At 34.0% G+C, this 17,173-nt stretch overlaps 2 protein-coding genes across 2 annotated transcripts; one reads left to right on the forward strand and one right to left on the reverse strand.

The window, feature by feature from the left end:
- The first annotated feature begins 374 nt into the window (after positions 1–374).
- LOC108779731 (uncharacterized) lies at positions 375–3,780 on the forward strand. The gene is made up of 4 exons (XM_018547194.1): positions 375–416; positions 1,744–1,886; positions 2,848–2,954; positions 3,531–3,780. Exons 2-4 carry the CDS (start codon positions 1,778–1,780, stop codon positions 3,693–3,695), a joined length of 381 nt encoding a protein of 126 aa, XP_018402696.1. The 5' UTR covers positions 375–416; positions 1,744–1,777; the 3' UTR covers positions 3,696–3,780.
- A 3,097-nt stretch (positions 3,781–6,877) lies between these two features.
- LOC108779706 (neurogenic locus notch homolog protein 1) lies at positions 6,878–16,912 on the reverse strand. The gene is made up of 8 exons (XM_018547168.1): positions 16,813–16,912; positions 13,339–13,769; positions 12,235–12,787; positions 11,910–12,153; positions 11,458–11,726; positions 9,394–11,184; positions 7,941–8,398; positions 6,878–7,132 (listed from the first exon to the last, which is right to left on the reverse strand). The coding sequence occupies exons 1-8, from the start codon at positions 16,910–16,912 to the stop codon at positions 6,959–6,961; spliced, it is 4,020 nt and encodes a 1,339-aa protein (XP_018402670.1). The 3' UTR covers positions 6,878–6,958.
- Positions 16,913–17,173: the final 261 nt, after the last annotated feature.

Genomic DNA, 17,173 nt, shown 5'->3' on the forward strand with positions numbered 1-17,173 from the left:
AAGACTACTTAATTTTTACATCCTGAGTGTTATTATGTTATTTTCCTCCTTTCTCTCTCTTTTTCTAACTACGTTCAAATAACTCTCTGAATCGTTATGTCCTTATTTTATGTGTTATTAGACATGAAACATCCAATTATTATACGTTTATTATAACGATAAAGATTATTGAGCAACTATTTGCCAAAATTGTCGCTATTAAAAAAATAGCATTTAAGTATAACATTTATACCACTTATTGTTCCGCAAACGTTTGACCTCAAATGAGAGATAAGAAAAACTAAAAATAAAAGACTTATGGGGAAACCATGTTATTATGAATTTCTAGTTGTATAAAAAGGAAACCCTCAGACAGTAAGAGAATAGCTTTTCCAGTTTCTCACAAGCAAATAGTACAGTCTTATCCGAAAAGTGAAGTAAGTAGTACATTTATAAGAATCACTATACAACAATGAAAAACAATTAAATTATTTTTTTGGAAATAATAACTTTTACTTTTAGAATTGAATAATAGTTAGCTATATGTTACATTATATTATGCCATTATCATTCGAATACTTATATAAACATGTTTTAAAACGGTTTCATTCTGTAAAAGGACTAACGATTGACGATCTGAACGTAAACTTCTTTTACTCCTGTTAAAAGAAAGTATAGTAACTGGAAAAATTCAATACGGCAGAAATCTGTACTTATTATAAAAGATCGATAAAATTTATTTTATTAGTGATGAAAATTAATCTTTATTCTATTTTCCTGATTTTCTGAAAATTTAGTGCTACAACTATATTATTACATCAAAGATTTAAGTTTTTTATTATGTTACAAGTATTTTATGAACTACAGCGTGCGTTTATTTCAATTTACATTCGAGTTTTTATTCCATTTATACCCATCGCCTCTAATTGTAATTTCACAAAATTTAACAAGCAATGAAATGAATACCGATGAGAACATTCTATAACGGTCAAGCTTATAAATTTTGGGAGCTTCTGTATAATTGCGTGTGAATTTATATATTACGTTTGTAGATTCTTAATTATGCGCCGAATTTTCTTCAGACTTGAAACGCAACACTATCAAACTAGCGTAGTATATAAATTCACACGTAATTATATATAGAAGCACCCAAGATTTAGATTGATCATTATGGCATGTTCTCATCGGTATTCATTTGGTTTAAATTCTCACGGTCCAATAAAATTTGATATTTGTTAACAAATAAGGTCTTTTAGTGAAACTTTTCTCGTGCGATCAAGTTCTCTTATTTAAGTCATCGAATAAATACGTTTGGCATATTTTTAGGAAGAATTACAATAATGTTACTTGGTTTTTTATCACTGCATACATTTTTAGCAGAAAGTGTTTGTATACACAGTGGAAAAAAAACAAATGGTAGTAACTGTAAGCTATTTCGAATAGAAATAAATTTCATATTCTCTTTATTACATTTTATATCACAAAATAAAAGGTTTCAAATCTCAAGAATTTCCGGAGTAGAGTAGTCTTCTGCGTTCGTTAACCACATTTATTACGATGCGTAGAGTCACGTTTCCATTAATGCCACTTTCTTTGCATTATTTACATCTCTTACATTTCAAATGCGAGAATTTTTCAGAGGATGCAACGTATCACTAATTTTACTATCGAAAAGAATTTGACCCGTTAAAGCAAAGGATAGAATTTTGTTCTGCTCATACTGGAGTTCGAGCTTTAATAATGATGTAATTGCCACTATTTCAGGTGATAACGATCGACTCAAAAATTACTTGATACAATGAAGATGCGCAGTCATTTCTACAACAGTAAGCTTATTCACTCCATTATGTGGATGTCGACGACTTATCTGCTGTTCATCCTCTCGTTATCGACAACAACTACTGCTAGTATGTTCGTTAAAGTTTTTATTTTTTGGCGTTTTATTATTTACTTTTTGTTAATTATATATATATAACTTGTTTCCGTCCAATATGCACGCAAATAAAAGCATAAAAGGTAAATAAAACGGTTATGATAAAATACAATTTAAATGTAAATAAACAATTTTATTGTACATTTTGGTTTGCGCAGTTGAATTTAATTATAGAACTTGTAAATATTAGACTGTGCTAATTGCTTTAAAAAGTTGAAGTAAAGAATTCACTCCTAGCTCTTGAGTGCTTGCATTCAAATTTGAGAATATCTTCTCTTTGCAATGAATCTAATATATTAATGGTTAATTAATTTTATAAAAAGCAGTTTTTACTTTTTATTGTACTATTTTCTTCTATGAGTTTTTTGTGACATTGTTATAAAAATTTTACATTGTCATCTTGTTTCTTGATTTAGATTGATTTTATCAGTCTATAAATAACTAATAAATAAAAAACTTTTTAATTGCGGAAAGTTTAACAGGAGATGTTTTATGGCGACAGCGTGAAAATACTGAATAATTGTTAATTATTGTTTAAAATAAGCAATGGCTGCGTTCAGCAGAAAAAGCAGCTTTGCAACTGTTGTAAAATTCTTAAATATAATTGGCTTGTACATTTAGATCTAATGAGGAAATAAGGGCAAGACCAATCATATTAAAGAATTTTACAACAGTTGCAAAGTTGCTTTCTGTGCTGAACGCAGCCAATGATTAGATGATTTATAATAAAGCCGAAACATTCAATTTTGCGATGTAGTGATGCAATAAATATATTTATATGTAGTAAAAATTCATTATGCACGAATTAACACTGTTTATGCTGTTATATCTTTAGTCGCCTTTTAATTATTTTTCCAGTATTCTTACGGCTCGTATTAACTTTGATTATAAAAAAGTCGAATTTTATCTAAATTTATAAACTGAATGATTTGCAGAGCCAGCCGTCGATGGCATCGGGCTGACGCTTAACATCAATAAAGCGTACTCGCATTTCAACCGTATCGGCAAACAACAATCTTTGTGTGCCATAGATTGCATAAGGGTATATATATACATATTTGTAATATATATTTACTATATATAAAATTACACACCACTTTATATAAAGCATATTTAATGTAAATTTAAAACTTTCGGTATTGAAAATGTTCAAAACAAGTAGTACAAAGAGGGATAAGATAAGAAGCTAATTTAATAAGTCATTCAATAAGAAATAGCCTTTAACGATCGAGCTGGATCTTAGGTGCCGTTACAATTCCGTGTGAATTTATATACTACGTATATAGATTCTTAAATCAGCACCAAAAAATTTTGTTCAGACTTAATTTAACACTTTTTAGTTCATTTAAATTTTATTACTTTGTATTAATAGATTTATAATTTACACTTGAATAGTAAACTGAGAAATTCAATGGAATTCTGTACGCTAATAATATTTCAACAGTTACATCTTGTCATTCATGTATTTCATTTATGTGTTAATTATTATAATGTATTTTTAAATAACATAAATTAGATACATGGATTTCTTTTTATATAAAAAGTAGTCTTGATTTTTGATACTTTTTGCAGAAAAAAATATATTTACAAATACTAAAAAATTCAATGTTTATGATAGGAAGACTTTTGTCTGATGACCTGCAGTCTTCTTTGCCAGTGCCAGGATATTTGTATCGCCGTAACGTGTTCGAATCCAGAATACCCGACATGCATGACACAACCCCCGAACTCAACTTGTAATATTCTGCCCTGTATTATAACAGGTTCCTGTACTTCAGGCTAATTTTTTCAGACCATCAATTCACCGCAGCTATTTTCTTTGCAAAATGTTAGATAAATTAACTTAATCTTCGATTGTATAGCTGCCTGCAGAGTATATCGATTTATTTGTGTAAAGCTTTAAATAAAATAAAGAAAATAAAAAAAACATTTACTGTTTTACAAAATCATTATTTATACTGTCTTATAAAAATATCTTCAATATGCCAGTTTCCGAAATCGTTAGAAACCGATCGTACTTATACTTATTTTGAATGATTTTCATTTGCTAAAACTGTAATACCAGTTTTTTTGTTCTGAGTTCAGATAGACATCATGAATTTACGAATTGTTAACGGAGAATAACAATAATACATATATTCGTTATAAATACTTTGAAGTCTAATTTTAGTCAATCAGAAAAAATAATTTTATTACCTGATCAATCAACGAATGCTTCAAAATATTTCAAGCATATATTGACTGTACCTCGCGAATATTAATCATGTGCAATATTATCTATTGAAGAGAACGGTCGTGTATGTTCTACTACTTAATGTACAAAATAAATGATAATTGTGCAGTTTTGGGGAACCAGCCCCGATGATTTTGACCTTACATAGTTATCGAGATCATGACCTGAGAGAAATATATCTAACAGGTTTTTAGCCATTGCTCGTTATTTATATAATTGGTCTATGCTTCTGGGACTGCATAATTATTACAATTTGTTTTTTATTTTTATGATAAATATATAGGTCAATTCTAAACAGAATTGTAAAACTCATAATTTATGTCGTAAAACTTGTAAAAACTTATGACTATATTATTCTGATTTTATACGTACATGTATCATAAGATTTACGATTATTCGTAACGATTTCTCATAAATCTTATGACTAGCAAGAAGCTGTCCGTAAGGACATTGTTCATAAAAAAACCGAATTCCATTTACGAATTAAAATTTGTAGTGCCGACCATCGACGAGATTGACACCAGGATGAATAGTAAACAAGCTACAAATGAGACATGCCCACCTATGAATGAGTGTTCTATGAATTGCCGCTGGGAATTTGAAGTATAATATATATATATATCTGTCTCTCTCTCTCTCTCTCTCTCTCTCTTTCTCTCTCTCTATTATATATAAAACTATACATTCATTTTATATTTAGCATATTTAAAATTTATAACTATCATTATTAAAAATTTCCAAAAATAAATATCTAGAATAAAAAGGGAGTAAAATGACGAAATAAATAAGATAACAAATTATTAATTTTCCTAAACTAATAACAAAGAAATATTGAATCAATGCTGAATTCATTAAAGGCTTTAAATAATATTCTCTTGTAGTTTGACTTCATCTATCCAAGGTGGATAATATAATATGTATAGTAAGAAATATATTTTAGATGCATTATTTATATGTAATATTTTGGTCTGTTTTTATAAGGAATAATACAATTATATATTTACTTTTTTTCCGTTCCATTTCTAGTGTTGAAACATTTTTTGTACTATTAATAATTTTGGAGAAAATTGACTAGATTTATAAAATTGGGATACTTTGTATATAAAAATACAAAAAAAGTTTGTGTATTTTTAAATAAAATTTTAGACTAAATATAGATTTTTTCCTTTATATAAAATAATTTTGATTTGTGATGTTTTTCACATAAAAATTCTTATTGAAAATGCTGTCATTAAAAAATCCAATGTTTTCGATAGATCGATGCGGACACCGGTTGTGAAATATGCAAGTGCCAGGATCCCTGTTTAAAGGTTCTCTGTCCAAAAAACGAAACGTGCGTGCCAATCATGTTCGCACCCTGTTTTGTGTCGCCGTGTCCCGTGATAACTACTTGTAAAAATATCATATCTTCATCAACAATTTAATCTGCAAGCAAATCCTTGCAAAAATCACCGATTCGCCACGGCTATTTCTTTGCAACATGTTAAATAAATCAACTTGACCGCTGATGTATAGCTGCATCTAAGTAGATGTAGAGTATTTTTAAGAGTGAAGATACACCTTATATTGATTTATTTGTGTACAGCTTCAAACAGAATAAAAAAATTAAACATTTACTTCACATCATTCACATTTGTTTACAAAAATTAATTAAATATCCCGAAACTTCAAAACCGCCTGGAATCGGATATAATTAATTTCGATTGCTAAAGTTACTGTACCGGATTTTACTGTTGGAGCAATTTTATTATTGGAAAACAGGAGAATTTCGATCTTTATTAGTCTATATATAAATATGTATAATCAAACACAGTATAAATCTATAAATATAATAATCTATTTACAATTGTACGGACGTATTAACGTAACGACATCTTGGGATTTCCAGACCCAGGACAATCTTGCATTAATGGCTCGCACATCAAAGAGGTAATGAAGACAAATCAATGAAAATAATAAAATCATTTCCCATACCTAGATCCTCGACGATCAAACAAATGTCCATCGATAAATTCATTATGCGCAAGTAAATGTTCCCCCGATTTCGCAAAAGAATCGTTATTTTATGTCACTTTAAAGAAATAGATTATATTTTCCAACTATCCTTTGTATTTTGTCAAAATCACTGTAAATACAAACGATTTATAAATTTATATTATGTGAATAATATCGAACAAATCTTTAATTGAATCTAAGTTGTCTTTAGAATCTACATATGTATGTACGTGTATATAAATACCGAATCCAAGAATGTCGTATGCATTCGTTTGATCGTCAAGTCTGGACCATAATAATGAATCTCGTGTGGACAATAAATTACGACGAAATATTGACAGTGAGACATATACATGACATTGTTTTGACTACGATGTATGCTATACATGTACGACATTACTTCACAGTTTCCAGTTGCACTTATAATTTTTGAGTTTTTGTTTATTAATAATAATAACGCTAACAGTTAAAAACAAATTAAATTTCGTGACATAAGATTAAAGACATTCTAAGTTGTAAGAACATAAAAGTATATTTTTAATTATTTAATATTCTTTAAACAAACATTTTTGGAAATTAAACATTCGTATTGAAAAATTTTTTTTCTATACTTTTAGTATATCTTTTTACGAGAAATTATCTCCTTAACGATTATACGATATTGAATATTACAATCCAAATGTATGTAAAAAAAGTTACAGAGATAAAAAAAGATATAAAATTAAAAAATTGTCGATTATATGAGCACACCCGGAGAAAGAAGTTTAAGAATCACTATCGTACACGGTGGAAATTATCTATGTAAAAAGCGAATTGTTTTATGCTCCAACGATAGTATCCGATGTATGAATATTTTCTAGCTTCTGCTGTGACGCAGTCTCCTTTTCCTTCTCATTCTGCTCCGATCCTGATATCACGTAAACCGGCTGTTGGCTATAAGCGAGGAAATGTTGGTCCATTGGAAACATCTTCGAAGGATCCTTTAACTTCATCTACAATATTTATTTAGAGAATTTAATAATGGTATCATAAATAATTCTCACAGATATTAAAAATAAATTAAATGAAATTCGGATTAAATATAATCACATGGAAAGAACAATTCTACTAAAGTATCTTAAAATTTAGCTAGACACATATTTAAAAATAATTTTATTTAAATATATCATATAAATATGTAATTAGATGCTCAAACTGATTGCTAGAATGTCAAAACATTTTGCGGTATTATACTCATCATGCTTGAGATTCCTACAGAATTATTAAAACGGTCCGACAAAATTATTTATAGATGTATATCTAGTCAAATTTTTGGACACTTAAGAAATACTGTTCTTTCTGTGTACATTTATTGCTAAATGTAATATATAAGTACATATTTAATACCCTGAAGGTGACATCAAAGTTTGTAACAATGTTATATTCAATAACATGTATTATTAAAGCTTCATAAAATTTATTTAATTAGTGTTGAAAAGCACTAACTTAAGAAATCAAAACAATAAAACTCATATAAATAAATATATGTGAATACTAAATTTACTTTACTAATAATAATTCAAATTTGCGAATATAACAAAAAATATAATTGAATGAGTTTAATAGACTTAGGGCCTAAGTGCAAAGATGGCTGTAACTGAGTAATGGAATGTGAATCGTAGTTGTAAGTTGACCAAAACATTGTGCATTGATTTGTGATTACGACTCACATTTTACGATTCAATTATGATCATCTTCGTTCTTAGACCGTCAACTCTAAAGAGGTAATATCTTCAGCAAAATTTTAAAAAAAGTTCCTACCTTCTTGCGGTATAACATTAACAGAATGACGAGACTGCTAATGACAAAGGCGCTACTCGCCGCGAGCACGATCGTAGCCGTTTGATAGAACGGCGCTTCCATTTGTGTGAGGATCTCACGTTGTTCCAATGTGACGATCCGGCTCTGCGTTGCCACAGGTGTGGAGCGATGCGTAAAACGTGAGGTCGTCGCATCTGCGAACGAACCCAGCATGGATAACTTCTGGATCCGCGTGAGTTCTTCCAAATGGAACGCCACGTCTACTTTGTTTGTGCCGACAATTTCGAAACTCAAGATTGCCGAATCCTGATTGATTTCTACTCGTATGTCTTTTCGGAGTCTTGCACCTAGTTCACGCAGAAAATCCTCGGCCTCTCGAGCGAATCGCTTCTCGTCGCTGGCGAGAAATCGACCGGGGAAACGTAACGTCACTTCGACAGCTTCGACTGGAGTGGGCACTAATTAATATAAGAGATATTATGTTTAAGTTACGTTCATTGTAATAAAACATTGTTATTAATATGATATTTTACATAACTGAGAATTTTAATTTAGAGAAACAAAAATACGCGTGTATACGACAATGCATATTATGAGAAATCAGGAAGATCAGCGCTAGCTATCACAATTTGTCAACAAAGTTAAAAAGAATGGATGTAAGATTTTTAAACACGTCGTAATACAATTTACATTCCTTAGTCATTAAAAAATATATTACTCTGGAATATACCATCGTACAAATAAGTTATTTAATTTTGAATAAAGCTGCGAAAAAATATCCTAACTACCTCACTCCAGTTTGATTGTCATATATTCTAGAATTAGTAGTAACATATTTTATGTGAATAAAACAAAAAATACAATTTTTATTTTTATTTTATAATTCTATATTTTAGAAAATAATAGTGAGTATAATATTTTGATATAAGTAAATAAAATAATTATTTTTATAATATTATATGCAATTTATTTTTATTTTAGTTTATATATAAAATAGGTAATCTTATATGAAAAATGAAAAAACATAAATAAAATACATAAAATATTATATTTGTGCATTATTTCCTGGAAGCGATAATATAATATATATGATTCTATAACTTGACAAAATTTATAAGATATTTTTCAACAAGACGTTTTATGCTAGTTTATGCTAAAATCGAGGTATTTAACATGTTTGAAATAGCAGGACTATCCAACCGAAATCGGAACGTCTGGTCACATTACATATATTAATTGAATTATAAGCGCTTTGACAGTTATTCTCTGTATGATGATAACTGACTCCTTCTCTATACTAATCCTATCTTTTATTTTACTTTATTATTTCATGTTTATATTGAAAAGTTAAAAAATCTTACATAAAATTTTAATTCACATATAACTCATAGTTTAATCATATACTTGTCAAATTATTCCAACTAAGTTTCATTTAGAAAAATCTTCCACTTACGGCAAATGTTAGTTCCTTTCAAAAACGGCTCAGATCCAATTAATTGATTGCCAGCTTCGTCCACGCACCAGCAAGTATCGCCAGCGCATTGTGTAGGCTCAAATCTACCCTGTGGGTCACATATTGTAGGCACGTGACCTTTGTTCTTCATCGCCTGACATCTGGTCCCGAGAATCTTTCCCGTTTGCCGTTCGTCCGTTTCCAAGTTCAGCAGAGCGTCCTCCATAATCGCTTGAATCTCATGATCAATCTCCTGCGATTCCGGTCTTCTGCCTCCACGTCTTGCTTGCCGGAAATTACACTTTGGTTCAGCGGCTCGGGTGAGTGAACCCTTAATTGGCTGGCCCTTACGATTCACGCACCAACAGACACCAACGTGCTCCAGGCACTGCACCGGTTCCCATGTTCCACTGTCAGGATTGCACTTGGGCAGGAAAGTAGACTGCTTAAGTCGTTGCGACCGCTTCAGATTCTTCTCGCGCAATCTCTCGCACTGCGACAGTACAGGGCACACGGTATCGCACACCAGTCGACTGGAGAAGTCGTTGTGACCAAGGGTACACTCATGCTTGCGCCTGCATTCGTTGCGCTCCGGATCGAAAAACCATCTCTCGGTCTCGTTGAAACCAACGCTTGGGTTGCAAAGTACCCTTCGGGGTGGCTCGAAACAGACTTCGCGTGGTTTCGGACAGCACACCGCGTACTCATTCAACGGCGACAGCTCGCACTTGTGTGTCGAGGGGCAATGATGACCGTGTGGTCCGCAGGTGGCGATCGAGCCGTTTTGATCGAGCAACGGCGAGCTGTTCGGACATGGATTGTCCTTCTTCGGCAAGCAGACTGGTACTGGAGGACACGGCGGTGCGCTACACGCGACTTCCACCATCCGACACGCTTCATTCTCGCCACGACAGGTCACGTTACGACACGGATCGCGACACGAGCACGTCGGGCAGCCTGTGTCCGCGTCCAATTCGAAACCGTCTGGACAGTCGAGCTTGCAATCGATTTCCGGACATCTGAAGGGTGTGTTACAACGCGGCACAATTCCTTCAAGGACCCGAGTGCCCGCCGCCTCCTTACCTTCTTCATCTACGCACCAGCACATACCGTTGTGACATTGCACCGGTTCGAACGTACCATTGGAGTCACACCTGGGTATATAGGTCCTTCTCGCGGGCTCACCTGACTCCCTGGCAGCATGCTCGGCGACCGCACGAGCATGCTGGCAAGCTGTAGCCATGACCGGCGCCACACATTGCGTACCGCAACCAGTCGAACAACATTTGTCGCCGGATGAACACTCCTGATCATTGCTGCACTGTAGCTCGCAGCTCGACGAGCTCGGGACGAGGTATGGGCACTGGCCTGGTTTCGTCGTGAGACATGCAGGCACCGCCGGACAGTACTCATTCGGACCGCAATTGACGTCGATCATCGTGCAGGTCTCGTGCGAACCACAAGTGACATCGCGGCATGGCTCGTGACAACGACATTGCTCACAGCCGGTTGCGTCCACCTCGTAGCCATATGGACAGATCAGGTTGCAGTACAGACGCTTGCAGATCTGCGTGAGTTCCCTGATGGCTTCACAGTCGACTGAAGCGGCTGGGTCTAAATCGGACTTTAAGATCACTCCGCGATGGTTCACGCATTTACAGCTGGTACCGTTGTAACATTGCAGAGACTTGTAACTGCCATCCTCCTCGCACTGAGGTGCCGGGATTGCCAGGGACATTCCCTCCCTCGTACCCTCCATGCGATCGTTGAAATCCCGCAGATACTCACACACTAAAAATGTTTTCTTGTGAAATTCGCGAAATAAAGCTTAATATTTTCATAACTCTAATTTCTGGACATTTACTTTCAATCCAATTTATCATTATTCTCACGTATGATTATTAATGATTAAATATTATTTACGACAATGATCCAATATGCAAGAAACATTTCAACAACATTACAACAATATTATAACGTTGTTGTAATGTTACTGTAATGTTCCAAAATGTTTCTTGCTCACAGGAAATAAAAATAACTTTACTTCTGATATTATTTAATTACTTGTGGGTGCCTTTGCAGAACTTGATGTTTCCATACAGCACACCGATTGATCGGCTTCCTGTACCATCGTACATTTGTAACCGTTAGGGCAAGTTTCGTTAGTAGAACAAGTCGCAGCGTTTCCATCTGGATCGATCAGCGGTGTACCGAAGATGCAGGGACTCTTATAGATCTTTTTAGGTTTACATTCCGGTTTTGTAGGGCATAGAAAATCAGGACAGCTATTCTCCTGCTTTAAGACACATTCTTGTCCTTCAGGGCATGGAAATCTATAAAAAAATAATTACTTAATTAAAATCAAGTGAAAAGTTAATACTATTAAACCGACACGGATATTCGCATGTAAAACCAACATAATTACAATAAATAAAATATATGAAATAAACAATTTCTAATTTATTAGCTTTGACTCGCAAATAAAATATTAATTATTACTATGTTATGATGCTTACCCTTCGCATGGATCATCGCACTCGCAAGTCGGACAACCGGAAGCGTCCGTTTTAAAGCCGTATTGGCAAACCTGGGCACATTGTTGAGACGTGCAAGTCGCCGAAAGCGAACGTGCTTTGCTTATCGATCTACAATCAATCTTTTCAGCGGGCCCCATAGAGCCGGATATTTTTCTACCGTCATCGTCTACGCACCAGCAGACGAGACCATTTCTTGAACACTGCCTCGACTGGAAACTTCCGTCTGTAAAAATTATATCGTATTTTAGAAGCTTTCTTCGACCACGAAGCGATCGATAGGGATATTTGATGGCCTGTTCCTCACCTTCCATGCACTGCGGTATGTAACCACGACCCTGGCGCTCGGAGACGCTGAGTATCTCGGCAAGCATGCGGTCGCGATGGCATGCAGTGAGATCTCCAGGTATCGTGCATACGTTACCGCCGCAATTCTTGTTGCCGCAGCACTTTTGGGGCCCAGGGCAGTCGAGATCATAGCGACAGATGGACCCGCATGAACTCATCGTCGATTCCTCTGTGGGACACGTGCCAGGTCGCTGTATCTTCACGTTGGCCGGACAGCAGACTCCGTATTCTTGTTTATACTCCACCAGGCAGCTGTACATCGGCGGACAAGTTGGTTTACCTGGTGTATCGCCGCAAAGAAACGGCCGTGGTGAATCGGTTATCTGCAAGGGTTCGCCTGCCGGACAGATTGTCGATAAGGATCTAGTCTTCCGACAGCTGGGTACCGGAGGACATGGTTCCCGAATACAATTCACAGCGATTAATTCGCATGTCTGTCCAATTCCCGGACAAGTAACGCCGCGACAGGGATCTCTACATTCACATTTGGAACAGCCGGTGACCTCATTGATCTATATAGAAAACATTGGATATTTTAACAATAGCATTTGAATTTTTTAGTATCAGCATTGAAAAGGTCTTTATACGAAAAGTATCACAAATCAAAATTATTTGACATAAAGCAAAAAAGTATATCTATTTAGTACATAATTCTATCTAAAAATATATGAATTCTTCTTTTTGTATATCTTTAAATATTTATAATAACCTTTATATAATATATATCTTTAAATATTTATAACAACCGTAGTTTATTTACTGAAAATTAAATGTCATAAATCGATGTTTGTGAAACTGAACTATAACATTTTTGAACTATAGGTAGGTGATAACTACAGAAGTAACAAAATGTACAAAAATACGGGAAAGTTTGTGAGTTATCGCCGTGTTTTTATCCATTGCTAATGCTAAATATGCCACTCTGAAGATAATACCCGAAAGCCTTAAAAGCATTAACAAAGATGTACTTTGGTACATATACAAAAAGAAAGTACTTATTCTTGGACATTTTCAACACTGATAATTCTAAGTTAAACGCGATAAACGTAAAGTGAATTTATACTTCGAATCCCAAAGGACAGAGCATCCGACAGCTGTGAGCTGGACAACTACGGGGTTTGTCGCAGTCGACGGCACTCTTGCTGGGCGCCCTGGTGCCGGGTATCTCGGCACCGATCTCGTTGACGCACCAGCAGCTGCGACCTTGCGGCTCGCATTGTATTCTCTCGAATTCACCAGTTTCATTGTTGCATCGCGGGATGAACTGTTCGGGGCCCCGAGCGCCGAGGGCCCGCGACCTCCTCACAGCCGCCAACTCCAACTGCTCACATCCGGTCAGCTCGCCTGCAACGCAGCGGAGGCCGCACGCAGTCTTGCAGCAACGTTCCTCCGTGCCTTGACATTGGTAGTGATTCTCGCAGGCCGGTGCCCTCGATGGACACACGTTCTGCTCAACGAGGGACGGACATCGACCGGCGACTCTCAGCAACGGCTCTGCATATTGTGCGATTCATAAATCCAAACAAGAATATTTTTAGATGTAATTTGCCGCTTTAGTATTAGTTACATTTTTATTTATTATTTACTTAGTCACATTTAACATTAATTTATCAGTGATTTTTCATTATTTACTATAAAAAATATAAGTATAGTGATAAATATAACCATCACATTATGTTGATATTGATATAAACACCAACATCGATACAATGAAAAAATGACTTATTACTTAATTCTTATGGTGTTAAATCTGTAACCAATATTCTGTAAGGATCTTAATATTGTGTTAATAATTATATTTACTTTACTTTTGCTAATATCTTGGAATAATTTAATCCAGAAAGGATTCAGTATGACTTTGCGTATTCTTTATATATTTTTCAACACATAGAAAAAGAAGAACTTTTTAAATTAATAACTAGGAAAATATCAAGTTCAAAAAATAGTGTCTTGCAAATCAAGAATAATAGAGATTTTATATTAGAATCAAACAAAATTATTTAGTTCTTGATGGAATGAGTTAAAGATAGAAATTTTTCATCAAAAGCAGAGCGACACAAAACGTATATATATATACTAAGTACCATATTTCCTGGATTTAAGCTGGTTTAATGAGTTATCTGCATTAAGGAGCACTTTAATAACCGCGGAGAAATAAGGCGCTTCCTCGGATGAAAAACCGAGGTGACGTTTTTGAACACGCTCGGACTAAAAGTGTAGCATAACGACGATGATAATAATAAAAATAGCTGGAGTCGATGGCTAACGGTTCCTCGGCATCCTACTGCCACACTTACTATACTTACCTAACGTGCTACGAGAGCGTTTCAAGGAGGCACCGTAATAACGAATGCCTTTGAGTACTCAAAAAGAAAAAATAAAAAGCGAACAAAGAATGTTTATAAATAAGAAAAAATATAGAAAGAAATATACGGAAACCAATAATTCCTTTAAAAATCGATGAAAATTGTAAGAGCACGAAATTAAAGTAACAATCAACAAAATTGTAACAAAGATTTAAATGAAGCATTTTTACAAAAATCAAAGTAGTCTTTTTACTACGATCGATTATCTATTATAATGATATTTTATAATATATTCTTTGCTTTTTTAAAATTATTTTTTTAGTTTTAATTGAAATCTTTGATTAAAAAAATTAATATATCAAATATAATATATATATTGATAAGTGATAAGAATTAAAAAGAGATATACGACTAAATCTTTTAAACTCAAAGATTTAAACTTTCGTGAATAATTATACACGACGCAATGGGAGTTTGCCATGCGCGTTCCGTTACATGACACATATTAATACGCGGAACGGTGATGCACGTTCGTCTGACAAATGAAGAAAGTGTTTGGCTCAGATGGACGTACACGAAAAGAAAATCCACTCGATATTCCATTTAGGTGTCCTCTAGCGAAAGTTTTCAAGTACAATGTCCGTATCGCATGCATTACCTATCAATCAACCATTATTAGCGTGTGCATTTATAGATATGTATTTTTACATCGTCGAAACGAAGTTTCGTAAAAATTTAGGTGAATTTTTTTGGGTAACTTTCGCCGCGCATCAATTACTCAAATTTTCAGCTCATTGCTCGCAAATTTTCTCGTCTGCAGTGCTTTATCTAAACAGCAATATCACGATATTTGTAACAAAGCATAACAAGACCCTAATATTACATATTTTCACTGTTAAAAATAAAATGTTAACTTGTAATGTTAAGACGTAAAATGGACTTTCTAAGAGATTCAAAAATTGACATTTTTTACAAAAATATTAAAGTATTAAAGTTAAATATTTGTAAAAAATATATAGCTTTTCTCTCTCTCTCCCTCCCTTTAAGTTAAAATTAACGGTTTATTTTTAACAACGTATATAATTTTAAATGTGTAATATAATTAAAAAATTCATATATTAAAATTTTCATATATAATATGAAACTTATAATGGATTTTAGAGAGAGTATATATGTATACATAAAAATTACATACATAAACACACTCTATAAACCCATTGTTCTTTATTTTATTTTAATAAACATATAAATGGATTTAATATGTAACACATTGCTGAGCCAGCACTCTGTATCTTCAATACAAATCTGTTACAAAAGAGAGAGAGAGAGAGGGAGATACGAGATGAAGGGATGTATTTTAATAGTGTAGGAGAAATTCAATTTGTTATTGCATGCAAATCGGATTGCCCTCGATATTTATTGAGACAACATGCATCCTGCTGTAACACATTAGAATGGGAATCGATTGCCGGAATACGAAATCGCATGGGAAATTTCTAGCCAACGATATCGCATTATATCGAAGGTACACCGCATTGCCGATCTATGTCTATGTTTACGTCATGTACATTAATGACCATTCAATTCACACGTGCAATTCGTGCGTGCAATTCTGTACTCGGCTGTACGCACGACGTACGTGAAACTCGTAAAGCATACGATTATCGAGCATCAATTTAATCTCATCGAGTTTAGAATTCGAAGCCTACGAGCAAAAAAGATCTTTATAATTTCTATTCGTGACAGTAAAATTGGTATACATCTTCCAATAACGGAAAATTAGACTTGTTAAAATTTTTAATAGTAATCAGTAAATCAGTAATCCTTTTAAAAAAGCTAAATAGAATATTTCTTTAACTTGTACAAGGAAAAGAAAAGATAGTAAAAGTTTATCTTTTTTCAATTTTCCTCTTTTGTATGTATATAAATATTAATCGTGTAAAAACTGATTGATACATTAAAAAAAAAAACAAATATATGAAAACGACAAAAAATTTTTTTTAATGATGAAATAAATGACATCCGGTGCTGTGCAAATATACGATAAAAATAATGTGAATTCGCTTTTGAAAGATATTCTCTCGCAATTGTTTTATCTGTTTTTATACGTTTTGAATTTTACGCGCATATTGGACAGAAACGAGTCTAATTAACAAGGAGTAAATAATAAAAATGCTAAAAGAGAAAGCAAAGAGAGAGAGAGAAAGAGAGACAGAGAATAGAGGACGTACCGGCGATGGTCGATGTCGACAACGAGAAGACAAGCAGCAGACAAGTCGACACCCACACAACGGCGCAGGCAAGCCCACCGTTGCAGAAATCACGGCGCATCCTCAGCGCATCAAGTAATTTTTGAACCGGCCGCTATTACCTGGAACAGTAACAATTGCGTCTTGATTAAAATACGACCTCTAGCCGTCGCGATAATCGAATAGGAATCCTAATTACGGTGCTGTGGGAGCCGCGCTCGTACACAATCACATTTTCCCTTCTCTCTCGAAACGAGAACAGACTGGAACCTTGTCCTTCGCTTTAATGTGATACATTGTTAATAAATCAATGACGGTTCCGCGTTGACTTTTCTTTCAAGTA

The sequence above is a fragment of the Cyphomyrmex costatus genome, unplaced genomic scaffold, assembly GCF_001594065.2.
Source record: "Cyphomyrmex costatus isolate MS0001 unplaced genomic scaffold, Ccosl1.0 scaffold61, whole genome shotgun sequence".
In the NCBI taxonomy this organism is placed as follows: Eukaryota; Metazoa; Arthropoda; class Insecta; order Hymenoptera; family Formicidae; genus Cyphomyrmex; species Cyphomyrmex costatus.